We start from the raw sequence: 27,608 nt of genomic DNA, 5'->3' as shown, positions 1-27,608 counted from the left end.
TGTCCGTTTTATTAGATATTTATAAACCCATGAATTATGGTCATCTTGGTCTAAATGACATCCACTTCTTTGTGTACTCATAGAGTGACATAGAACTTATCCCTGACCAAGATGGCTGCCATTGTCAGCACTTTCTAGAGTTATGAAGGTTTATGACATAGGCCACTCTTCACATGTTGCCAAACATTGGCAACACTCTCTTCTGAACATGCACTCTTTTTGCAAGGGTTCATTTTCTCTCAATAATTAGATTTTATCTTGGTATTTTTCTTTCTCATCATAGGACGCACACGAGTTACTTGTGAATATGCTGTGCCAGCTGAAGGAGGAGGGCATGATACTGAAGACACTCGGGGTGAACTATACCTGCCCTGTTTCCCAGCTGGAGTTCCAGCTTGTCTCAGTGCGCACATGTACCAAGTAAGAGCTCCCATTGGTTGTAATGTATCTACTGGTAACATGATCTTTCTTCAAATGATATTACAAAACACATGGCATAACATTGCAAAGACCTGAAACAGAAACCTGATGCATTTTTCTTCTCTTTGTCCTGCTTCTGAAGCTGTGGGCGTGAGTCGTCCACCAGAGAGGACTACAATCACCTCTCATTGGACTTCAGCTCTGAGCGCACCTTGCTAAGCAGCCTAGCACTCACTTTCAAAGTCAGCACGTAGGGTTTAGCCCTGGGTGTAGATCCTAACACCCAGGTCAAGCTGCCCACTGTCTCAGAATACGGTATCTTATTATTGTAGTGGTATCACTCATTTTGTAATGCTTTTGTTTCTAACCCAGGGAGAAAAGTTGAATTCACATGTGCGGGCTGCAAGGGCCTCCACGCCTCAAAGGTGGAGCAGTTCCACACACTGCCTCTGTGAGTTGCCCCGTTATATCCTCTCATAGAACTGGCAGTATTTAATGAAATGAGTGGTCATTGTGTCCTGAGCATTAGATTGTAGGACTTAGGGATGAGCACCACCAAACAAATTTCACTCATCTGTTATTTGTTGACTGGTTTCATTGTCTGTTTGTTCCTCTCTGTCTCTGGGCAGTGTGCTGGTTCTGCATCTGAAGAGGTTTGGAGGACCTGGGGGGTTGGAGAAGCTGGAGGCTCCTCTTTTGTTTCCTTCAGAGCTGAGGCTCTCCAACTTCTGTGGGGACACGGTGCCACCCCTGCACAGTGCCAGCCCACAGGCCCTCACCAACCAGACCCACAATATCCAGGTGTCCATCCCCCAGCCCCCCGCCAGCCAAGTCCCCAACCCACTCGGAGAGGCCAAAGATAGCGCCATCTGCTGTTCAGGTAGGTCATGGCATCACAACTTTATTCTTGTTCCAACACCACACAAGCCACCCACTCCCAAAACGGTCCTGCAGACAGAGAAGCTAGAAGCTGCAAATTAAAATGTTTCTCAGACATCTTCAGTGATGTACGGAAGCTGTTTTAGACCAGAGCAATTCAGACAAGCGACCACGTTTTCACAGCTCTTTATATGTATATTTGACCCCTCAGATTCAAATGACCAGGAACTAGGGAAAGTGCTGTGGACAGCCTCAGTGGTGAGGAGAGATAGAGAGTGAAACCAGTGAAATATAAGTTATGACAGAACACTGAGATAGTTATGAGGAGTGCATGATATAGTAGACCTGCAGTAGACGAGTAGTGTAGTGGACTGTAGACAGTGTGGAGGACTGTAGGGGAAATGAGAATCCAATGATCACGTGTTTTCTTACAGAAGCTGCAGCCAGTGAAGTCAGTGATTGGCTACTACCAGCTGACTGGCGTAGTCTCTCATTTGGGAGGCTCCGCAAACTCCGGTAAGTAAATACCTTAAAACACTCACATGCAGATGCACAGTACATATGGCATAGGCTGAATCCCAAATCACTCCTTTCTCCTCGACTTTCAATTTGCGTATTCACGTGCGCCTCTGCCATTTAAACAAGTATCCCAAAGCTGAGGGAGTGAAAATGATCGAGGGTTGAATAATAATAATTATAATAATAATAATAATAATTATTATTATTATTATTATTATAATTAATTATTATTATTAGAATAATAATATAATAATAATTTGTAGACTGCAAATTGACCGTAAGAAGCCCAAACAGATATCATATTTGATCAATTTCAAACCTTGCTTACATTTGTGTACAATCACGTATATCTCTTTATTGTGCGTAGGAAGACTTTGGATCAGATTTCCAAAATGAAAATCACTTGGAACTGATTTGCTGGTGTTTTTACAGTCTTTTAACAATTACAATTTTTTGCTCAGAAAACATGGGGTGGGCCAAATAAAATCACCCGTGGGCCAAATTCATCCGACGGACCGCCAGTTGGGGAACCCTGGTGTAGGGGATAATTAGACCCTCCGATAGCCTCTTACACCAAGCGAGCAAGGCTGCAGGCTTCAGAGTGAAGTGCCATCCAGACAAGCACTGCTATATGTTTAGAGTTTGCGCAATTTAATTCAAAGGAATGGGGAGGCATGCCACGTGTATGTGTTTATCTCTGATTTCCAAACTTGACACTTGTAACAGATAAAATACCTTCCAAATGACCTGTTTAACTGTTATAACACACTCTATTACCCACAAGAGCCTGACCCTTGACCTCGAGTCTGTCTTCTTTGTTCCACAGGGCACTACATTAGTGACATCTTGAATGCCAGTGGAAACTGGTTCTGCTGTAATGACAGCCAAGTGTCAATGTCCAATGAAGCCACTGTGCTGAGGACCAGAGCCCGGAGTGCTTACCTACTTTTCTATATGTTCAGGTACTGCTTACTCTCTTCATCTATATTCTTGTGTTGCTATATATGTGTACTGTATGTACAGTAAGTGGTTCCTTTCACCCTTCAGGGCAGGAGAGCCTAAGGCCCCAGCACACAGGGCCTAACAGGGCCACCAGCACCAGCCTTAATGGGGCAGCACCTGGACCAGCCTCCACACACCAAGCTCAGCCTCAAAAGCCTCAGCCCAGACTCAACAGGGGTTGTGCCAGGCCTAGACTAAATACCCTCAGCCCAGCTTCAACAAGGGTAGTCCCAGGCCCAGCCTCAACATCCTTAGACCTTCCTCAACAGGGGCAGCACCAGGCCCAGCTTTAACACCCCCAGCCCTGCCTCAACAGGGGCAGCACCAAGCCCAGCTTCAACACTCCCTGCCCAGCCTCAACAAGGGGGGTGGGGGTGTTATGATCACTACTGGCTGTAAGTGAACAAGTAATGCGCATTTGGGGCAATACTGGATGTATCCAAGGCTCAGCCAGTCGTTCACATAACAACAGGATGTGGCACGTGACTGAAGAGAAAAGAGACAATCAATAGGCTCTGTGCATTACACCGCCTCCAATGTTCTAATTTACTTCCTACAGGGTTGATGACTTCCTGCAGCGATTTCTGCTATTGTTTTTATCATTAGCTTGATAGCTATCTAACTGTTGTTGATGCATTTCTGACTGAAATAGTTTGCAATGGCTACGTTTAAATTACAGCCCCGCGAATGAGGTGCTAATGAGAGTGACTTTGTTGAAGGAAAAATTGGGGAGCGACAATTCCTAAAAAGAGGTTTTGTTCCTACAGTCTTCTCATGGAACTGGCACAATGAAAAGAGACCTGGTGTTTGAGAAAGAAGACTGAAACCTCCTGCTCCGACTGAGGAGGATGAAGAACAAGGTGCACTGCCTATGGACTGTGCCACCTCTGATCAGGTCCAGACACATGATTACTGTGCAGCCCTGAACCCGCAGCCCTGGACACGGCCCTAATGGCAAATCATCAAGCCAAGCTGGAGAAACTGACCGCCCAACACGGCTTTGGTGCGATTTTCTGGTTCAGACGAGGATATGCGTTTTTACACAAGGTACAGTAACAATTTATTGTGATCCAGCATTACTATTGTTTTATTTACTATGAATTATTATTATTATCCCAAAGTCCATCTTACCTTTAAGAACGTGTTCATTGTTATTTAAAACTAGGCTAGCGTATCTTAGCGTAAGTAGGCACATTGAATGCACAGTTGAAGTCGGAAGTTTACATACACCTTAGCCAAATACATTTAAACTCAGTTTTTCACAATTCCTGACATTTAATCCTAGTAAAAATTCCCAGTCTTAGGTCAGTTAGGATCATCACTTTATTTTAAGAATGTCAAATGTCAGAATAATAGGAGAGAGATATATTTATTTAAGCTTTTATTTCATTCATTACATTTTCAGTGGGTCAGAAGTTTACATACACTCAATTAGTATTTGGTTGCATTGCCTGTAAATTGTTTAACTTGGGTCAAACGTTTCGGGTTGCCTTCCACAACAAGTTGGGTGAATTTTGGCCCATTTCTGCTGACAGAGCTGGTGTAACTGAGTCAGTTTTGTTGGCCTCCTAGCTTGCACACACTTTTTCTGTTCTGCCCACAAATGTTCAATAGGATTAAGGTCAGGGCTTTGTGATTGCCACTCCAATACCTTGACGTTGATTGATGTTGTCGTTAAGCCATTTTGCCACAACTTTGGCAGTATGCTTGGGGTCATCAAGACCCATTTGCAAACAAGCTTTAACTTCTTGACTGATGTCTTGAGATGTTGCTTCAATATTTCCACATACTTTTCCTTTCCTCGTGATGCCATCTATTTTGTGAAGTGTCCCAGTCCCTCCTGCATAAAAGCACTCCCACAACATGATACCTTCAACATGGTACCTTCAGGCATTTGGAAATTGCTCCCAAGGATGAACCAGACTTATGGAGGTCTACAATTTTTCTTCTGAGATCTTGGCTGATTTCTTTTGATTTTCCCATGAAGTCAAGCAAAGAGGCACTGAGTTTGAAGGTAGGCCTTGAAATATTTCCACAGATACACCTCCAACTGACTCAAATGATGTCAATTAGCCTATCAGAAGCTTCTAAAGCCATGGAATAATTTTCTGGATTTTATCAAGCTGTTTAAAGGCACAGTCAACTTAGTGTGATACAACTTCATTAAATACTTAGAATATTATTTGATCTTACTGTAATTTCAAAACATGATTTACTTTTTGTTATGGACCGAATATAAGGACTATATTGTACTAAAACATTTTTCTTTACGTTCAGACACTGCCATCAATCGACGAGTTCTTCTTGTTTATGACTCATCTGTCGCTGGGTCTGAAGCAGAAGGATTTGGCCCATTGGTAGTGAGATTATCATCTCTTGGGCCAACTTCCTCTACTGTCTGCTTGGATCAGCACGGATAATGATCCCCAGGGAAACCATCAAAGCCCACCTGCCACCCGAGTTCAAGGACTATCCAGACACCCAGGTAGTGATCGACTGCACTGAACTCCGCTGCCAGACAACATCTTCACTACTACTGCAGAGTGAGGTGTTTTCTTCCTACAAGTCACACTGTACCTTTAAGGGCATGTTGGGAATGTCACCACATGGAGCTGTCTCTTTTATGTCATCGTTGTGTGCTGGATCTGTGATTGACAAGGAGATCTTCAAGCAGTCTGGAATTATTTCCTTACTCCCCCATGACATGGCCATTATGGTGGATAAGGGCTTTCTCGTAGATGACATTGTTCCGTGCAAGGTCTACCGGCCAGCATTTCTGTCAAGACGCACACAGATGCCAGCGCATGAGGTTAGGGAGACCCAATCCATTGCCAGGCTGAGAGTACATGTTGAAAGAATGATCTGCAGAGTAAAGGAGCACAAGCTGTTTGACACAGTCATCCCCCTGACCATCTCAGGCAGCATCAACCAATTATTTGCCTGTTGGTCAACTATCAAAACAGACCTTTTGTCAGAGCATGGGCCAAGCCAGTGTAAAATTTACATGTGTTTATTTGGTAGTAGCAAAATAATAATTTGTTTATCTACGACACGTTTCAATCATTTGTGTTGTAGTGAATATCAGTTTGTGTGGAGCTTGTAATTGGCTTTAATTAGGCAATGAGTTTAGGGGTGGGGGAAAGAAATCAAGTAAACACAGAATAGCCAGAATGCAAGACTGAATACAATGTTAGAGATGTGTAATTTATTAACTGAACTGTTGAACATTTGCTGAAATACATTATTTTAAACAAATATATTATACTGCAGTTTTCTTCACAAGAACATCAATACTTATTTTTCATGAAACCACTAAACTTGGCACCCATGCAGGGGATCCATTCAGGTGCGAGAGACACTTCTGCAAGTAGTGGTAAAAATAAAAGTGTTCAACCTTCTCTCTTATAGTTTTTGAAACCTGTAGATCTTTAGATATCCTTTCAACTAGGATGTCCTCCTGTGCACAGATGACAAAGTCACACCAGCTACAACCTGTGAGAAGAATTTGACCTTGCACCTGCCAGTAGTAAGCATGAAATCTCTTCAACTTCAGCTCTCCATTCTGTATCCTCAGGTAAAGGCAGTCAACATAACTTTGTACATTTGGGCACTTGACCTCTAAGAGTCCAAAGTGTGGTCTCACACTGGGATCAAATATGATGCCATCTGGAGAGGATCCTAACCACGGTGCATCTGGGTGCACTACGAAGCCACATGGAAAGAAGTTAACATTCTTCAGTGTGCAGTACTCCTGTACAGCCACTGGATCCATCGCTAGCCCCCTCTTCATCTCCACGGTCTGCACACCAGATCCCTTGAACATCCGCTCAGCTAGGCGGCCCGCTGAGGTCTCTCCCCGGACATGGCAAACCTCTCGGAAACGAGACGATGTTATTCTCATTTTCCTGAGCTGATGCCATTCCGGGCTGCTGCTCTGCTCCCTTGTAGCAACCTCGACTTTGTGTGACATCTCGTAGGTTGTCTCTAATGCCTTGACCTGGAACTGCCCCTGATGGCTAAGGACGTAAGCACACTGGGAAGACTGAAGCCTGTTGCCATCTAACGGAAGTATTAGTGGAGAAGGGGCATCGACAATTTTCACAATTTCACGGGTCTTTGGCTGTGGAAGTTGATAGGATAGCACACTGCCAGCTTGCACTGGCCCAAAGGCGGACTCAACCAGGGGCACATCAGCTGACATTTCCATTGTTGTCACAAGAGGGGCAGTAAGTGGAGAAAAGTTGGCATACGTTTCTGAGATGCGGAGAAGGTCCATGTCAGGCATATATCCATGGAGTGCTTTGTAGAGACAACTTCTGCAAAACATTTTAAAACCTTAACATCAGGTTGGAGAGATTACTATGACATAGACTCATAGTAGACACAGACTTTTCCAGAAACAGCACAAGCCCAAAAGTTTAAATAAAATGGATTAAAATATACAGATTTATAGATTTTCAAAAATCACAAGAAAATGTTTTCGAAATGTTTCCATTCTAGGAACCTCCGACTTACCTTATTCCATCAGCACACGAGTTAGTAGGTTTACGGAACTCTATCCCATCAACCGGACCTGGCTTCACACCCTAATTAACAAGGATTTACTGTTACATAGGCTGAATAATTTTCAGGTGCATTTTTTTATGGATATTGATAGACTCACAAGTGTTCTTGGCTCGTGCCAACGCTGTTCTGTGTCTGTGCAGCTGTGAACTGGTGGTGCAGCAGGAATGTTTAGTTGAGAGTAGTGCGCTGTCTGGTAAAGAAGGGCCACCAGATGATTGCACACAGCACTTCCTGCAACACAGGAGCAGTGGCGTTGGACCACGATCCCTGGTACGGAGTGCTTTAACACCATCTGTGAAGATAAGTGTGATGAAAGACTGAAGTGAGAAACAAGAATGATGCGGCCCATAAATAACAATAAACAGTAGTGTCTGGTCTTCTTAACTAGGGGCTCATTTAACTATACAGGAATACATTGTGTCTCAGTAACACAATTACCAAACACTGCATCAACAGATCTTTACCAAATAACCTGTGGGCAATTCTAGATTGGGACCCATCATTAATATCTATCTATCTATTGATAAGATTAAACGTTGACACTGTCTCCAACACATTTTGACCATGATGACAGTGTCCCACAGGAGATGTTTAACAAGGTCCCTAGTAGCCATCTATAACCTTTCCCTACTCTCATGCTGTGCGGCTTTTCACTCTTCCTCATGGACCTGTGACGGGCAGCCCTCACGGTAATCTCCCCTGTCAATGTGTCTTCGTTAGATAATGTTTAGAAGACATGAATAACAATTATTTTTAGCTAGCAAATATAGCTAGCAAGCATAACTTAACCAAGCTAACGAAAATACACACGTTCTCAGGTAGATTCTGTCAACGTTACATCATTTTACGAAGTAACTATCTAGCTAGCTACAGTTAATAGTTAAATTAGCTAGCTAATATGATTGTCGCTAGCTAACGTTATGTTATATCTGTCACTGACTTGGTAACGTTATTTACCTACATACTTATCTAAGTAGCTTCCTATATACATCTTGAACCCTTTTTAATTATTGTTAGCTGGAGTCTAGGAGGCTGATTTAACAATTCGATGTACATGATGAATATTAATTTGAGGCAAGTCCTGAAGACAACTAGTAAAAAACTGCGACACAGTGGTAGTAATGTTATATCGTCGATAACAATTAGACTGACGCCGGTATGAAGTGTGTTCAGAACGTCCGATATAAGGGCGATTTTCTAGTTGCAGAAAGAGAGCAGTAGGGTGCAAAAGCAGTTCGCCAGTTACAGCAGCGCGTCCGCTGAACGATAACGAAGAGGTAGGTGAGATCACGGAGACCGGGGTGAGAAGGTGATGAAGCGTACTTCATGAGCTGTAACCGAAAAACAACTGGCATTTGGAAAGTTTGAGGTGAGGGAGAAAGTGTGGTGAAACAAGTATTGTTAGCATTGTATCTTGCTATAGTACTGTAGCTGGATCGAATTCTCCGTTAGCTAGCCAGAGAAATGTTGAGCAACATTAGCAAACTTAGCTGATCAAATAATTGAGTTTATTGTTTGAAACTTAGCTGGCTAATTAAAGACAGACAGCTAGCTAACGTTACAACATCAAATGAGCTAACGTTAGTTCCCTAACCAATTCGCTATAGTATTAATTGGTAACGTTATACGACTCCTTGCCGTTCCTCAAGTTATAAAACGTTAGTTGCTTACTGGACCCTGACAGTCTGTGTGAAATGTTAACTAGCTAACGAACTAACTACTATCTGTGAACTAATGTTTTCCCTCGACAGTATATGGTTAATTTTCAGAATGAGAGAATTAGGTGAAAATGAGGCGTTGCTTGTGGATTCAAGTGGATTCAGGGATCAAGTGTAGCTGGAGCTGGGCCTGGTTTATGCTGGATGCCAATAGAGTTGAAAGAAACGCCATACACTTTCACTCTCAGTGGATTAAAAGAGGTATGCCAGGTGTACCTTCTGCCTGAAAGAGATCAATTATGCCAACACAGGGTATCATGCTCTGCTGCACATTGTAGAACAGATGTCCACAGGCAGAAATTGTACAATGTTATTACGTGCAGTGTAGCCCAAAGATATGGCTTTTGTTGTGTTGAACTTGACAGTAACACTTTTGTGTGATTATTTTTATTTATTTTTTATTTTACTCTGAAAGTTATTTTTGCACACATGCAGCCTTGTGCACTTGCTCGGTGTCTACTATAATAGATCAAAAATAAAATGCCTGTCTGTTTCATTCTATTTCTACTTTAACCCTAGGATGCATAGTAAACATGGCGCCCCAAGAATGCATATGCATATGCCGCCAGTCCAACAATCAGGTATGGTTGGTAGAGTGGCCAGATAGAAGCCACTCCTCAGTAAAAGGCAGATGACAGCCCACTAGGAATTTGCCAAAAGGCACCTAAAGGACTCCCAGACCATGAGAAACAAGTCTCTGGTCTGATGAAACCAAGATTGAACTCTTTGGATGGAATGTCAAGCGTCATGTCTGGAGGAAAGCTCCTCATCCACTGTGGCTCAGTCGCTGGGGATGAACCTTCCTCTACAGTTTTCTAGGAAAAGGTCCCACACATACCGGAAGGCTGCCAGGTGGTTCGTTGCCTCTCTGAACACTCTGTTCCTCTTGTCATCAAGCCTCAGGTAGCGACAGATATCCTTATATCTTCCGACCGACATGGTGGCCTTATACATTGGATTCTGCAGTGGATCCACAAATAGCTCCTGTGGAGACACCCCACCTTTTTTCCATGCCAATAAAGGCCTTTAGTACCTCTTTTGTTGACCTCTTGCCACTGTCCCTTTTGCTGTTACTATTATTTGTCCTTCTAAATGTGTACTCTTTAGGACCTCCTCAATGCTGTTGTCACTAATCAACAGTTCTCAGGCAACTTTTGGTGACATAACTGTTGACCCTGGAGCAGGCCCTTGGCAGCTCCTCAGGATATTATGGCTTCTGGTCCTGCCTTTTTTGGTGGGGTTCAGTCCAGTAAGACCCTTTTTTACTCAGTCTATTTGACTGGTTTTCACTCTCTGAGGAGTCCTCCACATCTGTAGAATCATCTAGGACAGCTGGACTACCAGGTGCAACTCCAACTTGACCCACAGGCACATACAGTTGAAGTCGGAAGTTTCCATACACTTACACGGAACCCAAACCGGCCGCGCAAGTGCGTTTGCAAATTGATTTTGTCCCCCCACACCACACCCGATCACGAAAAGCAGGTTAAAATATCATAACAAACTCTGAACCAACTATATTATTTTGGGGACGGAATGCTGTTTTTAGCTCCTTTTCTTGCCTGCATTTTCCAGTGACCCTGTTGAAATGTATTCTTCTGATTTCACCGCGATTGAGGAGTGATAACATGGGTACGTACATGATTGCACATTGTACAATAGTGATGCCAGGACAGGAGTTAATACATTCAATAAATGCAAATTGTTTTACACATTTAGGCACTTTCCTCTCAGACTCCATTATGCCAATAATATACATGATGGCAGGCTGATTACTGTAATTAGCCAGTCTCTTTCACCTTACAACCAAACCACTCTGGTATGAGATATAAACAATGCATTTACTGAATGAAAGCCCATGAAATAAGAAACTGTAATATTATACAACTAAAAAGAAACAATACTGTATGCTTTTCTAAACAGCATGGATTAACAGACACCACCTGCTAAAACAGAAGTTGGTCGCCCTTGTATTATTGAGGCGCACAGGGAAGGAGTGAGAGAAGGTGTTGAGAAGGAAGCATCTACCACCTTGTCCAGGAGCTGCTCTTGGACCCTGCCCGACATCACCGATACTTCCGGATGAGTGCAGAAGAGATGGAGACTCTTCTGTCTTTTGTTAGCCCAGACCTCACCAAGCAGACGACCAACTACAGGACCCCAATAGAGCCTAAGCAAAGACTAGCTGTCACTCTAAGGTTAGTTATTGGAAAAGGTTGTATTGTGTAAGCAGGTGCATGGATGTAAAGAAACTCCAGCAAACTTGTGATCATGATGCTCCACAGATGTAGGGCTTTGTTCCATTACAACTAGGAAGCAGATGACCAGTTATAGTGTCTTCATTATACTCAAGGTAAGTAAGACACACTGTTCTTTGTTTAGTCTTTTATTTATTATTTTTCAAGGTGACAAACAGTCACAACATGGCATTGTGCACCTGTTGTAGGTGACATTAACAGTCTCATCAAGGCATGGTGCACCTGTTGTAGGTGACATTAACAGTCTCATCGAGGCATGGTGCATCTGTTGTAGGTGACATTAACAGTCACATCAAGGCATGGTGCATCTGTTGTAGGTGACATTAACAGTCACATCAAGGCATGGTGAACATGTAGGTGACATTAACAGTCACATCAAGGCATGGTGAACATGTAGGTGACATTTAACAGTCACATCAAGGCATGGTGAACATGTAGGTGACATTAACGGTCACATCAAAACTTGTAAACAAATACGGCATATCCCTCCCAATAACAATATGAATAGCAACATTTTTTTTTTTTTTTTTTAAAAGTTAAATGCAAGGTACAATGCATATATAACTGCAACAACAAAGTGCAAATAGTGCATACATAAATGTTTCCCTTTTTAAAACACTAAAACAGAACATGGGCCTAAGTATGCGCAGGGCTGGGTTCTGCCTTTTCGGAGATGATTATTGATGTGATTGGGAGTCTCTGTCCTAGCTCTCTTGAGAGAATGTACTGAATGTACTGTCATCCCAGCTATATGTTGGAGACCTAGGTTCTGGTGAGTATTGATCCCTGGGCTCATCGTACATGATTGGCTGCGGTCCACCTCTTCCGTGCGGAGTGCTTGTGGGCAGTGGTGTTGCCTGCTGGTCATCCCAGTTATGTGTTGGAGACCTAGATCCTGGTGAGTAGGAGTATTGATGCCTGGGCTGGCCGTACATCATAGGCCGCAGTCCAGCTCTTCCATGTGGAGCATCAAAGAGCCATTGTGGTGGTGGCGGTGGTAGCAGAGGTGTTGCATACTGGTCATCCCAGTTTACAATCAATGACAGTAATTGCACTTTCAGACGTCCCTTGTTTCTTCCTATATTCTTCAGCTCTGGTACAAAGCTGAGCACAAATGCCTCCTCCTCTGAGGTAACAGCAGAAGGGATTGGCTTCCTGACAAATGCAAGCAGCTCTTCATCCACATCTTGATAGTTGACTTTCTGTTTTCTTTTTCTTGGCTGCCAGTCTTGAGCTGTGCCTGTAGTGGTTGGTCTTGCCTGTTGTTCAGGCATCTGAAGCACAGGGTCATGGCTCAGGGACACCACGTCGTCTTCAGCGTCATCGGGTTCCATAGGTTGTGGCTGAGGCGAATCAGCATTTTCAAGGCTGAGGTTGCCTCTTGAGCTGAAAAAAGGTATTTGGCATCTGGAGACACTATTTGCAGCCTGGCCTTCACCTATCGTCTTGGATTCGAGACAGTGTCGCAGTGCATTATGGAGACCTGTGAGGCCATAGAGAGGAAGATGCTGGCGATCCATCTGCCACGACCCACTGAGGAAGCCTGGAGATAAACTTCTCAAGAGTTTCATGAAAAATGGGACTTTCCCAATTGTTTGGGATCGGTTGATGGAAAACATATTATGATCACCAAACAACCAAACTCAGGGAGCCGTTTTTTTTATTATAAGGGAACCTTCTCTGTGGTGTTACTCGCCCTTGTGGATGCCAATTACCGCTTCACAGCTATTCAAGTGGGGGATTTTGGGAGAAAGAGTGACGGAGAAGTCTATGCCAACTCCCCACTTGGAAGGGCAATGGCATCAAAAACCCTGCAGGTGCCCCAAGATGCCTTTCTGCTTGGGGGTGAAGATTTAGGAAAGATGCAATGTGCATCCTCCACAACTTCCTCAAAAAGCCTTGTGATGTGGAAATGTGGCTACAGCAGGGTGGGGCAGGGATGAGGCATGAGAGGCATAGCCATCCAGGCCAACAGAGCAGGTCAGGAGGCAGTTTCTGTCAGAGAAAAGTTTACTAATTATTTCACCTCTGTGGAAGGCAGAATTGACTTAAGTTTAACTTTGACATCTTCATTTGTTTTGTGTATTCATTCTACACTTTAAAACTATTGTACAATTCCACCATTTCTGTATTATAAAAAGCATACAGCACACATGGCATTTACATTCAGCATTATACCAAGGATGAACATTGGGTTGTTATACTTTACCTGAAATGTGCATGGTCTTTGCAATCTCTCTCCATAACGCATCTTTATTAGTTGGATACTTGTTGAATTTTGAAGACGGGTCATATAAAAGTGAGTACTTCTCTACTTCGACGAAAAATCTCTCCTCGTCCATCTTTCAAGCACCCACGTTGGCTTTTGTTTACAGAAAGTATGGGACGTATGTTTGTTGTGAGATCCAATGAATTAATGGGAGGCGGAACTTCCAGACTTGATATATGGCGGTTAGCAACCAATTTAAGTTGCATTCTGTCACCAACTGGACTGGAGTTTCTACCTTGCAGTTCGTCTTTCAGTCACCCAAGTGGGTATAACCAATGAAGAGATGGCACGTGGGTACCTGCTTCTATAAACCAATGAGGAGATGGGAGAGGCAGGACTTTCAGCGCGATCTGTGACAGAAATAGAAAGGAGTTCTATTTTAGCCCTTGGCAACGCAGACGCTCAGTGGCGCACGTGAGCAGTGTGGGTGCAATAATTGAATAACATGGATTTCTAAATGTATTTTGCGACGCTCGCACACGAGACGTGTCCGGTCTGGTCAGCTTGTTAGGTTGGAGTCATTAAAACTTGTTTTTCAACCACTCCACAAATTTCTCGTTAACAAACTATAGTTTTGGCAAGTCAGTTCGGACATCTACTTGGTACATGACACAAGTAATTTTTTCAACAATTGTTTACAGACAGATTATTTCACTTAATTCACTGTGTCACAATTCCAGTGGGTCAGAAGTTTACATACACTAAGTTGACTGTGCCTTTAATCAGCTTGGAAAATACCCAAAAATGATTGACATAATTTGAGTCAATTGGAGGTGTACCTGTGGATGTATTTCAAGGCCTACCTTCAAACTCAGTGCCTCTTTGCTTGACATCATGGGAAAATCTAAAGAAATCAGCCAAGACCTCAGAAAAAAATTGTAGACCTCCACAAGTCTGGTTCATCCTTGGGAGCAATTTCCAAATGCCTGAAGGTACCACGTTCATCTGTACAAACAATAGTACGCAAGTATAAACACCACGGGACCACGCAGCCGTCATACCACCCAGGAAGGATAAGCTGTGTCTCCTAGAGATGAACGTACTTTAGTGCGAAAAGTGCAAATCAATCCCAGAACAACAGCAAAGGACCATGTGAAGATGCTGGAGGAAACATGTACAAAAGTATCTATATCCACAGTAAAATGAGTCCTATATCAACATAACCTGAAAGGCCGCTCAGCAAGGAAGAGGAGACACTGCTCCTAAACCACCATAAAAAAGAAATGTCCTCTGGTCTGATGAAAAAAATATATAAATGTTTGGCCATAATGACCATCTTTATGTTTGGAGGAAAAAGGGGGAGGCTTGCAAGCCGAAGAACATCATCCCAATCGTGAAGCACGGTGGTGGCAGCATCCTGTTGTGGGGGTGTTTTGCTGCGAGGAGGGACTGGTGCACTTCACAAAATAGATGGCATCATGAGGTAGGACAATTATGTGGATATATTGAAGCAACATCTCAAGACATCAGTCAGGAAGTTAAAACTTGGCCGCAAATGGGTCTTCCAAGTGGACAATGACCCCAAGCATACTTCCAATTCCAAATTTGTGGCCAGAACTGAAAAAGCATGTGTGAGCAAGGAGGCCTACAAACCTGACTCAGTTACATCAGCTCTGTAAGGAGGAATGTGCCAAAATTCACACAACTTATTGTGGGAAGCTTGTGGAAGGCTACCTGAAACGTTTGACCCAAGTTAAACAATTTAAAGGCAATGCTGCCAAATACTAATTGAGTGTATGTAAACTTCTGACCCACTGGGAATGTGATGAAAGCTGAAATAAATCATTCTCTATTATTCTGACATTTCACATTCCTATAATAAAGTGGTGATCCTAACTGACCTAAAACAGGGAATTTTTACTAGGATTAAATGTCAGGAATTGTGAAAAACTGAGTTTAAATGTATTTGCCTAAGGTGTATGTAAGCTTCCGACTTCAACTGTAGTCTGTGTCATCTGAATTGGATACCTCAGATTGGCATCTGTAAAACCATTTTGGTTGTATATCTGGCAACATTCCTATGAGCCTCCTAATGAAACTCCTTTTACTCAATTAGTTAAAAAGGAGAAATGAAAACTGTGATTAATGAACATTAAAAACAAGATATTTAATAAATATTATATTAATTACTTGGATTTTATTTTTGTAGCAAAAAGAAAGGTCAGTTTGACGACGCAATGCAGTGAATTCCATAGGAAATACATATTGGTCATATTTGACCCTACATTTTAAAACTTGGGGTAGTGATGCAAAAACTCTTTTTACTTAAAAAATAAGAAATTAAAAAACAAAACTAGGATGTTAGAACATTAAAGACACATTATTTAAGGATTTCCTGGAATATTAGATGATGACATTTGGGGGGGGGGGTGGTTAATACAGCAAAGAAAACATTAGGAATGGTAATTTTGACCAGCATTGCATCCAAGGGTTATTAAGATGTTTTTTTTCCCAAGTGCAATATTTAGATGTGTGTGTGTGGTCATAAGTGTTGCATTATAAAGGCTGTCATGGCTAACTGTAATATTAGTGTATTGTTTTTTCTCGAGACTTGAGTGTCATTTGCAGTAAAGTCAAGGTTACAAATAACATTGGACTGCTTTCTTTATATATATTTTTTAGCTTTGAGTTTCTGTAGTTTCACATTAAACAATTTTTATTTTACACATGGAGAATTATCATGTAGATCGTATTCTTTGTTGTTTAATTAGTTAAAACCTGCACTTCTCCCTAGCTGTAACGGCTCTCGTTGGTAGAAGGAAACCAAGGCGCAGCGTGGTAGCCGTACATCGTATCTTTATTGATGACACCAAACAAAATAACAATGTCAAAAAAACCAAAGCGCACAGTTCTGTCAGGCTACAGAAACTAAACAGAAAACAAGATCCCACAACCTAATGGTGGGTAAAAGGGCTGCCTAAGTATGATCCTCAATCAGAGACGACGATAGACAGCTGCCTCTGATTGGGAACCACACTCGGCCAAAAACAAAGAAACAGAAAACATAGACTTCCCCACCCGAGTCACACCCTGACCTAACCAAACGTAGAGAATAATAAGGATCTCTAAGGTCAGGGCGTGACACTAGCAGGGATTTCTTTTGCATGTTTCAGTGCAACAAAATGAAAGTCACCTTTTTGGGCCCTCACAAGATTGCATTCCTGCAAATAACAAGTATCCTGTTTCAGGCTCAATGTATTTGGACCAATGACAACTTGACACATGTAGCTATGAGTACAGGACTGAAATTCCTACACAGATTCTAAACAGATGTTCAACTGAAAAACAACTATTTCCATTGATCGTTAATTCCCTATTGACCTCTAGTCCTCTGCGTTGTGTATTATCTTAAAATATTCTTACATCGGGGAGGTTACCATTTTTGGGGGGGTATGATATTTATACCTCAAACTTTCTTACTCATCGTTATTCACGATTCATTCATGACTATCTTTAATCATGGTATTATATTCTTATTTACAATAATTGACTCCAACGTGACACAATACATTATTTACAATTAATTTCTATTACGTTTACATTTGAGTTATTTAGCAGACGCTCCTAACCAGAGTAACTTAATTAGTGGATTCATCTTCACATACAGTGCCTTCAGAAAGTATTCACACCCCTAGACTTTTTCCACATTTTGTTGTGTTACAGCGTGCATTTAGAATTGAGTAAATATATTTCTTCTCTCACCCAATTATACAAAATACCCCATAACGACAAAGTTAAAACATATTTTTTGAAATGTTTGCAAATGTATTGAAAATTAAATATTCAATTTACGTATTCACACCCCTAAGTCGATACTTTGTTGAAGCACGTTTGGCAGCGATTACAGCTGTGAGTATTTCTGAGTAAATCTAGGAGCTTTCCACACCTGGATTGTGCAACATTTGGCCATTTAGTCTTTTCAAAATTCTTAAGCTCCATCAGATTGCCAGTGACAATTGAGCTTTAATTGAACCAATCACATTCATTCTGCCCTTGAGGCAGAGCTGCCCTCGGGGCAAGATTGAATATGGAAAACTGTCCCTAACCAATCTGGATTGTTATTTGAGGTTTAGGCTGAATCTCTATCACCTGTTCACATTCTTTTGACCAACCCTTGTCCATCTGCTGGGGAATATGAGAAAAAGCATTTAGCCTTTCAATAAACCGATGACCACCCCACAAACAACATGGAAGCTATCAAAAAACAAGGAAGACGTAGGCACTTAAAATGCATTTATTGTGGTGGCATGTTCAATTAAACAATATATAAAAACTGTGTGTAAAAAAAGGAACAAGAAAACAATGGAGCATATCTACAATATTGTATGTATACTGCAGAACTTTGCTTTCAATAAAACATATTTGATAATTGAACTCTATATTTTAAACAATTCTAGATTGGGTTGCCAGACGGTGGTGTCATACATGACCGATGACATCACAATGGTCTTAAAGCCAATTTGAAAAATGATGTAATGTGGATATGTATCAGTCTTAATTGGTTATCGACATGGCTTGTTTCTGCTGGTGCAAAAAGGTATGAAATCAGGTCATTTAATCAATTAACAACTACTTCAATTCTGGAGTAGTATTTTTCTCTTAGACCTAGTGAGAAGAATGAAGTAAAAGTAGATTCTGATGAACGAATACATAAAAAGTGTACATGAAATGTATATGAAGTTCAGCTTTTGCAAATGTCACTCAATGTAACTTGTCTATACTGTGTTATTTGAGGTTGAGGATAGATAGTTAAGTTCCTCTAATTTAGGCCTACCTGTTCCTATTAATATGACCCCCCCACACACATTTTTTTTTCTACATTGGCTGGGGATCGGGGAAAAATTATTTTGCACTTACACATATTCTTGTCAACAGAAAAAACAGCAGAAAGCCAATTCAATTGATGTGGAGCAGAAGACAAGAAATAAGAAGAGGAGTAGCACTTCCTCCCCCTCTCCAATTCCAACTGACCGTTCTGAACGGAATGCCTCCGCCACCTCTGACCCCTCACCCTCTGACCAACTCTCCTCCTTCTATCCACCTCTCTCTCCTGTTAACTGTTCCTCTCAGCCTTGCTCTCCTGCTAAACAGCCCTCTCTCCCCAGGTCACCTGCCAAACACCCTTCCCCAGTGAAATTCTCTCCAGTGGTGTCCTGCCCTAGTTCTCCCTCTCCTACCAACCCCCTGGACGGTCATGGAGACACCAGCCAAGAGGGCGCAACAGTCAGGTAATTCAAACAAAAATAAAACAAGTACAGTGCCATCCTAGAGTCCCCTTGAATAGTTGGCTTTAGAGCTACAAGACTAGGGCCAGTGTTAATCAAGAGTATGAGCGCTAATCTAGGATCAGGTCCTCTCTATCCATAATAATCTGATTTATTATGATCTGAAAGGAAAAACTGATCCTAGATCAAACTCCTACTCTGAGACGCTTGATAACACAGTCCCAGAAAGTTACTTTCCTCAAACTGTAGTTTTAGGCTCTTCTAATCACATCTAGTGGATAAATAGAATACTAACCTATTGCCCTGGTCTACTTAGTACACTGCATTTATATGGACATCAAAACATGCATGACTACTCGGACTGTGTTTATAGTACAGTGTAGTATTTACGAGAGATACTGTGTAGAGTGATACTATCTCTGCTTTGAAAGCTTTACACCTGTTTCTCTCCTTCCTTCAGACCTCTGTCTCTTCAGGACCACTCTATCCCAAGGCCCCAGAGGTCAGGCTCAGGTGCCAGAAGCCAGACTCTTCCCAGGGCCAGCTCAGCCACCAGAAGGTCAGAGGAGACCCAGGGGGCCAGAGGAGAACCGGGGGCCCTGGTCAACATGGAACTTCTTGGGTAAACCAAAACACACTGCAAATGCAACCACAACACAATGCAGATGCATTGAAAATAAGCTCTTTATTGTTTAGAGGTCAATGTCTGATATACTATGGGGATGGGGCTTACTATCAAGCATGTCCGTTTTATTAGATATTTATAAACCCATGAATTATGTTCATCTTGGTCTAAAGGACATCCACTTCTTTGTGTACTCATAGAGTGACATAGAACTTATCCCTGACCAAGATGGCTGCCATTGTCAGCACTTTCTAGAGTTATGAAGGTTTATGACATAGGCCACTCAATGTTTCTAGGATATTGTATCTCTATGTGTGTACTGATGGCTGGTTCTTCTTCACAGGTTGCCTAACATTGGCAACACTTGCTTCTTAAACGCCACCCTGCAGTGCCTCCTGGTCCTGCCTTCCTTCTCAAAGGAAATCCTACGCCAGGAACAACTCTGGAGCTCCTCCCCCTTCTCCAACCTGCTCAGGTAAGGGAAGGCTCAAAAGCAGACACACCCGCACCCACCCATTATTTGTGTTCATAAATTCAAGGAGGGACACACTCTTCATGCCACTTCTATAGAAAGTGATATTCGTAGCAGGTTAGGAAAGCATTTTTGCTAACCTTTTCCCTAACCTTAACCACTTCATATTCCGCTGCATTTATTTATTTATTTCCATTTTTGTTTTGTTTTCGGGAATCTTCATAACCCAGAGGAACAACAATGACACAATGATTATGATGTAGATATTTGTAGGCCAATGTGGAAACTGTAGAATGACTACATTACCCATACAGGTCATTGACTGAACATTCCACATTAGTATGGGACATTTGGTAGCTTTTAAAATGCTCTGGAAATGAGAGCAGTATCCAAACCAAATATCTTAGGAGAATAAACAACATTTTTGTTTTGCTTCATTGTCAGTCCTCAAAGGTGATATTGCATTGAATCGAATTAATAATTTCTAATGATGGGGTGCCACTAGATATAAAATATATGGATATACTCATCTGCCTCTTCAGCCGTAAGCCAGTAGGTTGACACCATCCAGTCAGCTGCTAATTTACTCTCTTTCTCCCCTACAGGTGTCTGTCTGATGTGCACCGTTCGGGTCTACCTGACAGTGGCGCAAACCAGGCCTCAAAAGCAGACCTCATGTGGAGGTGTCAAGTACTCCTCATGTCAAGTACTCCTTGTCGGGATATGATTTGAAGTATCTGGGGGACACGCAACAGGTAACTGAGGCACTACTCTCTTCTGAACATGCACTCTTTTTGCAGGGGTTCATTTTCTCTCAATAATTAGATTTTATCTTGGTATTTTTCTTTCTCATCATAGGATGCACACGAGTTACTTGTGAATATGCTGTGCCAGCTGAAGGAGGAGGGCATGATACTGAAGACACTCGGGGTGAACTATACCTGCCCTGTTTCCCAGCTGGAGTTCCAGCTTGTCTCAGTGCGCACATGTACCAGGTAAGAGCTCCCATTGGTTGTAATGTATCTACTGGTAACATGATCTTTCTTCAAATGATATTACAAAACACATGGCATAACATTGCAAAGACCTGAAACAGAAACCTGATGCATTTTTCTTCTCTTTGTCCTGCTTCTGAAGCTGTGGGCGTGAGTCGTCCACCAGAGAGGACTACAATCACCTCTCATTGGACTCAGCTCTGAGTGCACCTTGCTAAGCAGCCTAGCACTCACTTTCAAAGTCAGCACGTAGGGTTTAGCCCTGGGTGTAGAGACTAACACCCAGGGCAAGCTGCCCACTGTCTCAGAATACGGTATCTTATTATTGTAGTGGTGTCACTCATTTTGTAATGCTTTTGTTTCTAACCCAGGGAGAAAAGGTTGAATTCACATGTGCGGGCTGCAAGGGCCTCCACGCCTCAAAGGTGGAGCAGTTCCACACACTGCCTCTGTGAGTTGCCCCTTTATAACCTCTCATAGAACTGGCAGTATTTAATGAAATGAGTGGTCATTGTGTCCTGAGCATTAGATTGTAGGACTTAGGGATGAGCACCACCAAACAAATTTCACTCATCTGTTATTTGTTGACTGGTTTCATTGTCTGTCTCTGTCTCTGGGCAGTGTGCTGGTTCTGCATCTGAAGAGGTTTGGAGGACCTGGGGGGTTGGAGAAGCTGGAGGCTCCTCTTTTGTTTCCTTCAGAGCTGAGGCTCTCCAACTTCTGTGGGGACACGGTGCCACCCCTGCACAGTGCCAGCCCACAGGCCCTCACCAACCAGACCCCCAATATCCAGGTGTCCATCCCCCAGACCCTCGCCAGCCAAGTCCCCAACCCACTCGGAGAGGCCAAAGATAGCGCCATCTGCTGTTCAGGTAGGTCATGGCATCACAACTTTATTCTTGTTCCAACACCACACAAGCCACCCACTCCCAAAACGGTCCTGCAGACAGAGAAGCTAGAAGCTGCAAATTAAAATGTTTCTCAGACATCTTCAGTGATGTACGGAAGCTGTTTTAGACCAGAGCAATTCAGACAAGCGACCACGTTTTCACAGCTCTTTATATGTATATTTGACCCCTCAGATTCAAATGACCAGGACCTAGGGAAAGTGCTGTGGACAGCCTCAGTGGTGAGGAGAGATAGAGAGTGAAACCAGTGAAATATAAGTTATGACAGAACACTGAGATAGTTATGAGGAGTGCATGATATAGTAGACCTGCAGTAGACGAGTAGTGTAGTGGACTGTAGACAGTGTGGTGGACTGTAGGGGAAATGAGAATCCAATGATCACGTGTTTTCTTACAGAAGCTGCAGCCAGTGAAGTCAGTGATTGGCTACTACCAGCTGACTGGCGTAGTCTCTCATTTGGGAGGCTCCGCAAACTCCGGTAAGTAAATACCTTAAAACACACACATGCAGATAAACAGTACATATGGCATAGGCTGAATCCCAAATCACTCCTTTCTCCTCGACTTTCAATTTGCGTATTCACGTGCGCCTCTGCCGTTTAAACAAGTATCCCAAAGCTGAGGGAGTGAAAATGATCGAGGGTTGAAGGCCGGGGATAATAATAATTTGTAGACTGCAAATTGACCGTAAGAAGCCCAAACAGATATCATATATTTGACTAATTTCAAACCTTGCTTACATTTGTGTACAGTCACGTATATCTCTTTATTGTGCGTAGGAAGACTTTGGATCAGATTTCCAAAATGAAAATCACTTGGAACTGATTTGCTGGTGTTTTTACAGTCTTTTAACAATTACAATTGTTTGCTCATAAAACATGGGGTGGGCCAAATAAAATCACCTGTGGGCCAAATTCATCCGACGGACCGCCAGTTGGGGAACCCTGGTGTAGGGGATAATTAGACCCTCCGATAGCCTCTTACACCAAGCGAGCAAGGCTGCAGGCTTCAGAGCGAAGTGCCATCCCGACAAGCACTGCTATATGTTTAGAGTTTGCGTAATTTAATTCAAAGGAATGGAGAGGCATGCCACGTGTATGTGTTTATCTCTGATTTCCAAACTTGACACTTGTAACAGATAAAATACCTTCCAAATGAACTGTTTAACTGTTATAACACACTCCATTACCCACAAGAGCCTGACCCTTGACCTCGAGTCTGTCTTCTTTGTTCCACAGGGCACTACATTAGTGACATCTTGAATGCCAGTGGAAACTGGTTCTGCTGTAATGACAGCCAAGTGTCAATGTCCAATGAAGCCACTGTGCTGAGGACCAGAGCCCGGAGTGCTTACCTGCTTTTCTATATGTTCAGGTACTGCTTACTCTCTTCATCTATATTCTTGTGTTGCTATATATGTGTACTGTATGTACAGTAAGTGGTTCCTTTCACCCTTCAGGGCAGGAGAGCCTTAGGCCCCAGCACACAGGGCCTAACAGGGCCACCAGCACCAGCCTTAACAGGGGCAGCACCTGGACCAGCCTCCACACACCAAGCTCAGCCTCAAAAGCCTCAGCCCAGACTCAACAGGGGTTGTGCCAGGCCTAGACTAAATACCCTCAGCCCAGCTTCAACAAGGGTAGTCCCAGGCCCAGCCTCAACATCCTTAGACCTTCCTCAACAGGGGCAGCACCAGGCCCAGCTTTAACACCCCCAGCCCTGCCTCAACAGGGGCAGCATCAAGCTCAGCTTCAACACTCCCTGCCCAGCCTCAACAAGGGGGGTGGGGGTGTTATGATCACTACTGGCTGTAAGTGAACAAGTAATGCGCGTTTGGGGCAATACTGGATGTATCCAAGGCTCAGCCAGTCGTTCACATAACAACAGGATGTGGCACGTGACTGAAGAGAGATGAGACAATCAATAGGCTCTGTGCATTATACCGCCTCCAATGTTCTAATTTACTTCCTACAGGGTTGATGACTTCCTGCAGCGATTTCTGCTATTGTTTTTATCATTAGCTTGATAGCTATCTAACTGTTGTTGATGCATTTCTGACTGAAATAGTTTGCAATGGCTACGTTTAAATTACAGCCCCGCGAATGAGGTGCTAATGAGAGTGACTTTGTTGAAGGAAAAATTGGGGAGCGACAATTCCTAAAAAGAGGTTTTGTTCCTACAGTCTTCTCATGGAACTGGCACAATGAAAAGAGACCTGGTGTTTGAGAAAGAAGACTGAAACCTCCTGCTCCGACTGAGGAGGATGAAGAACAAGGTGCACTGCCTATGGACTGTGCCACCTCTGATCAGGTCCAGACACATGATTACTGTGCAGCCCTGAACCCGCAGCCCTGGACACGGCCCTAATGGCAAATCATGAGCACGTAAGAGAAATTGAGGAGCTTCGAGCCAAGCTGGAGAAACTGACCGCCCAACACGGCTTTGGTGCGATTTTCTGGTTCTGACGAGGATATGCGTTTTTACACAAGGTACAGTAACGATTTATTGTTATCCAGCATTACTATTGTTTTATTTACTATGAATTATTATTATTATCCCAAAGTCCATCTTACCTTTAAGAACGTGTTCATTGTTATTTAATACTAGGCTAGCGTATCTTAGCGTAAGTAGGCACATTGAATGCACAGTTGAAGTCGGAAGTTTAAATACACCTTAGCCAAATACATTTAAACTCAGTTTTTCACAAATCCTGACATTTAATCCTAGTAAAAATTCCCAGTCTTAGGTCAGTTAGGATCATCACTTTATTTTAAGAATGTCAAATGTCAGAATAATAGGAGAGAGATATATTTATTTAAGCTTTTATTTCTTTCATCAAATTTTCAGTTGGTCATAAGTTTACACTCAATTAGTATTTGGTTGCATTGCCTTTAAATTATTTAACTTGGGTCAAATGTTTCGGGTAGCCTTCCACAACAAGTTGGGTGAATTTTGGCCCATTTCTGCTGACAGAGCTGGTGTAACTGAGTCAGTTTTGTTGGCCTCCTAGCTTGCACACACTTTTTCTGTTCTGCCCACAAATGTTCTATAGGATTAAGGTCAGGGCTTTGTGATTGCCACTCCAATACCTTGACGTTGTTGTCGTTAAGCCATTTTGCCACAACTTTGGCAGTATGCTTGGGGTCATCAAGACCCATTTGCAACCAAGCTTTAACTTCTTGACTGATGTCTTGAGATGTTGCTTCAATATATCCACATAGTTTTCCTTTCCTCATGATGCCATCTATTTTGTGAAGTGCACCAGTTCCTCCTGCATAAAAGCACTCCCACAACATGATGCTGCCACCCCCGTGCTTCACGGTTGTGACGGTGTTCTTTGCCTTGCAAGCCTCCCCCTTTTTCCTCCAAACATAACGATGGTCATTATGGCCAAACAGTTATATTTTTGATTCATCAGACCAGAGGACATTTCTCCAAAAAGTACGATCTTTGTCCCCTTGTGCGTTGCAAACTGTAGTCTGGCTTTTTTATGGCGGTTTTGGAGCAGTGGCATCTTCCTTGCTGAGCGGCCTTTCAGGTTATGTCGATATAGGACTCGGTTTACTGTGTGTATAGATACTTTTGTAACTGTTTCCTCCAGCATCTTCACAAGGTCCTTTGCTGTTGTTCTGGGATTGATTTACACTTTTCACACCAAAGTACGTTCACAGAACTCGTTTCCTTCCTGAGCGGTATGACGGCTGCGTGGTCCCATGGTGTTTATACTTACGTACTATTGTTTGTACAAATGAACGTGGTACCTTCAGGCATTTGGAAATTGCTCCCAAGAAGTAACCAGACTTATGGAGGTCTACAATTTTTTTTCTGAGATCTTGGCTGATTTCTTTTGATTTTCCCATGAAGTCAAGCAAAGAGGCACTGAGATTGAAGGTAGGCCTTGAAATATTTCCACAAATACACCTCCAATTGACTCAAATGATGTCAATTAGCCTATCAGAAGTTTCTAAAGCCATGGAATAATTTTCTAGATTTTATCAAGCTGTTTAAAGGCACAGTCAACTTCATGTATGTAAACTTCAGACCCACTGTAATTGTGATACAGTGAGTTATAAGTGAAATATTCTGTCTGTAAACAATTGTTGGAAAAATGTATTGTGTTATGCACAAAGTAGATGTCCTAACCGACTTGCCAAAACTATAGTTTGTTAACAAGAAATTTGTGGAGTGGTTGAAAAACGAGTTTCAATGACTCCAACCTAAGTGTATGTAAACTTCCGACTTCAACTGTAAATTGTCTTTACATTAGATTTCAGTTAACCCCCAAAAATGCTCCCAGGTCGTCACTGCAAATAAGATTTGGTTCTTAGTCCACTTCCCAGGTTAACTAATGGAACATTTAAAACAAATTCACTGCTGTGATGATAGCTGCTATGAATTACAGTAGAATTGCAGTAACAAGTAAAACAGGCTACAATAGCAGCTTGGTCATGTCTAGTGCTACTTGATGCTTAGAGAAGATGGGCAATAATAGTAATGAGCTTTTTTGGTATTCAAATACTCTGGGTCTGTCTTTAGATTTGCAATCTACACTCACCTGATGGCCTTCTGGCACTTGACTGAGCGGGCAGCAGAGACCAAGTTTATAAGTCACAAGCACCAATCCATCTGAAACAAGTGTTACCGGTAAGGGACAACTTCATTAAATACTTAGAATATTATTTGATCTTACTGTAATTTCAAAACATGATTTACTTTTTGTTATGGACCGAATATAAGGACTATATTGTACTAAAACATTTTTCTTTACGTTCAGACACTGCCATCAATCGACGAGTTCTTCTTGTTTATGACTCATCTGTCGCTGGGTCTGAAGCAGAAGGATTTGGCCCATTGGTAGTGAGATTATCATCTCTTGGGCCAACTTCCTCTACTGTCTGCTTGGATCAGCACGGATATGGATCCCCAGGGAAACCATCAAAGCCCACCTGCCACCCGAGTTCAAGGACTATCCAGACACCCAGGTAGTGATCGACTGCACTGAACTCCGCTGCCAGACAACATCTTCACTACTACTGCAGAGTGAGGTGTTTTCTTCCTACAAGTCACACTGTACCTTTAAGGGCATGTTGGGAATGTCACCACATGGAGCTGTCACTTTTATGTCATCGTTGTGTGCTGGATCTGTGATTGACAAGGAGATCTTCAAGCAGTCTGGAATTATTTCCTTACTCCCCCATGACATGGCCATTATGGTGGATAAGGGCTTTCTCGTAGATGACATTGTTCCGTGCAAGGTCTACCGGCCAGCATTTCTGTCAAGACGCACACAGATGCCAGCGCATGAGGTTAGGGAGACCCAATCCATTGCCAGGCTGAGAGTACATGTTGAAAGAATGATCTGCAGAGTAAAGGAGCACAAGCTGTTTGACACAGTCATCCCCCTGACCATCTCAGGCAGCATCAACCAATTATTTGCCTGTTGGTCAACTATCAAAACGGACCTTTTGTCAGAGCATGGGCCAAGCCAGTGTAAAATTTACATGTGTTTATTTGGTAGTAGCAAAATAATAATTTGTTTATCTACGACACGTTTCAATCATTTGTGTTGTAGTGAATATCAGTTTGTGTGGAGCTTGTAATTGGCTTTAATTAGGCAATGAGTTTAGGGGTGGGGGAAAGAAATCAAGTAAACACAGAATAGCCAGAATGCAAGACTGAATACAATGTTAGAGATGTGTAATTGATTAACTGAACTGTTGAACATTTGCTGAAATACATTATTTTAAACAAA

The 27,608-nt window shown here is 42.5% G+C and overlaps 3 protein-coding genes across 3 annotated transcripts; all 3 read left to right on the top strand.

The window, feature by feature from the left end:
• Window positions 1-324: 324 nt before the first annotated feature.
• Window positions 325-1,117, top strand: LOC139369965 (uncharacterized). Its single transcript, XM_071109250.1, has 4 exons — window positions 325-420; window positions 563-662; window positions 793-871; window positions 1,050-1,117. The coding sequence occupies exons 1-4, from the start codon at window positions 335-337 to the stop codon at window positions 1,067-1,069; spliced, it is 285 nt and encodes a 94-aa protein (XP_070965351.1). The 5' UTR covers window positions 325-334; the 3' UTR covers window positions 1,070-1,117.
• A 623-nt stretch (window positions 1,118-1,740) lies between these two features.
• Window positions 1,741-20,948, top strand: LOC139369716 (ubiquitin carboxyl-terminal hydrolase 37). Its single transcript, XM_071108975.1, has 9 exons — window positions 1,741-1,815; window positions 2,645-2,780; window positions 2,866-3,215; window positions 3,588-3,867; window positions 18,737-18,859; window positions 19,317-19,478; window positions 19,825-19,956; window positions 20,559-20,708; window positions 20,812-20,948. The coding sequence occupies exons 4-8, from the start codon at window positions 3,851-3,853 to the stop codon at window positions 20,683-20,685; spliced, it is 561 nt and encodes a 186-aa protein (XP_070965076.1). The 5' UTR covers window positions 1,741-1,815; window positions 2,645-2,780; window positions 2,866-3,215; window positions 3,588-3,850; the 3' UTR covers window positions 20,686-20,708; window positions 20,812-20,948.
• On the top strand, window positions 20,836-27,608 carry LOC139369420 (ubiquitin carboxyl-terminal hydrolase 37-like). The gene is made up of 10 exons (XM_071108694.1): window positions 20,836-20,948; window positions 21,147-21,189; window positions 21,320-21,399; window positions 21,570-21,820; window positions 22,254-22,335; window positions 23,095-23,230; window positions 23,316-23,666; window positions 24,039-24,345; window positions 26,393-26,500; window positions 26,631-27,608. Exons 1-6 carry the CDS (start codon window positions 20,836-20,838, stop codon window positions 23,105-23,107), a joined length of 582 nt encoding a protein of 193 aa, XP_070964795.1. The 3' UTR covers window positions 23,108-23,230; window positions 23,316-23,666; window positions 24,039-24,345; window positions 26,393-26,500; window positions 26,631-27,608.

Source organism: Oncorhynchus clarkii, chromosome 17 (genome assembly GCF_045791955.1).
Source record: "Oncorhynchus clarkii lewisi isolate Uvic-CL-2024 chromosome 17, UVic_Ocla_1.0, whole genome shotgun sequence".
In the NCBI taxonomy this organism is placed as follows: domain Eukaryota; kingdom Metazoa; phylum Chordata; class Actinopteri; order Salmoniformes; family Salmonidae; genus Oncorhynchus; species Oncorhynchus clarkii.
The sequence above is the reverse complement of the archived record's forward strand: the minus strand, read 5'-3'. Positions and strand labels throughout refer to the sequence as shown.

Excerpts from the sequence above, each read along its gene's own strand:
- LOC139369965 (XM_071109250.1), top strand. The coding sequence starts at position 335 with ATGATACTGAAGACACTCGGGGTGAACTATACCTGCCCTGTTTCCCAG. Across the intron at positions 421-562 it reads TCAGTGCGCACATGTACCAA|CTGTGGGCGTGAGTCGTCCA; the intron begins GTAAGAGCTCCC and ends CTGCTTCTGAAG. Across the intron at positions 663-792 it reads GCCTAGCACTCACTTTCAAA|GGAGAAAAGTTGAATTCACA; the intron begins GTCAGCACGTAG and ends TTTCTAACCCAG.
- LOC139369716 (XM_071108975.1), top strand. Across the intron at positions 19,479-19,824 it reads GTCAACATGGAACTTCTTGG|GTTGCCTAACATTGGCAACA; the intron begins GTAAACCAAAAC and ends TCTTCTTCACAG. Across the intron at positions 19,957-20,558 it reads CCCTTCTCCAACCTGCTCAG|GTGTCTGTCTGATGTGCACC; the intron begins GTAAGGGAAGGC and ends TCTCCCCTACAG.
- LOC139369420 (XM_071108694.1), top strand. The coding sequence starts at position 20,836 with ATGCTGTGCCAGCTGAAGGAGGAGGGCATGATACTGAAGACACTCGGG. Across the intron at positions 21,190-21,319 it reads GCCTAGCACTCACTTTCAAA|GGAGAAAAGGTTGAATTCAC; the intron begins GTCAGCACGTAG and ends TTTCTAACCCAG. Across the intron at positions 21,821-22,253 it reads TAGCGCCATCTGCTGTTCAG|AAGCTGCAGCCAGTGAAGTC; the intron begins GTAGGTCATGGC and ends GTTTTCTTACAG.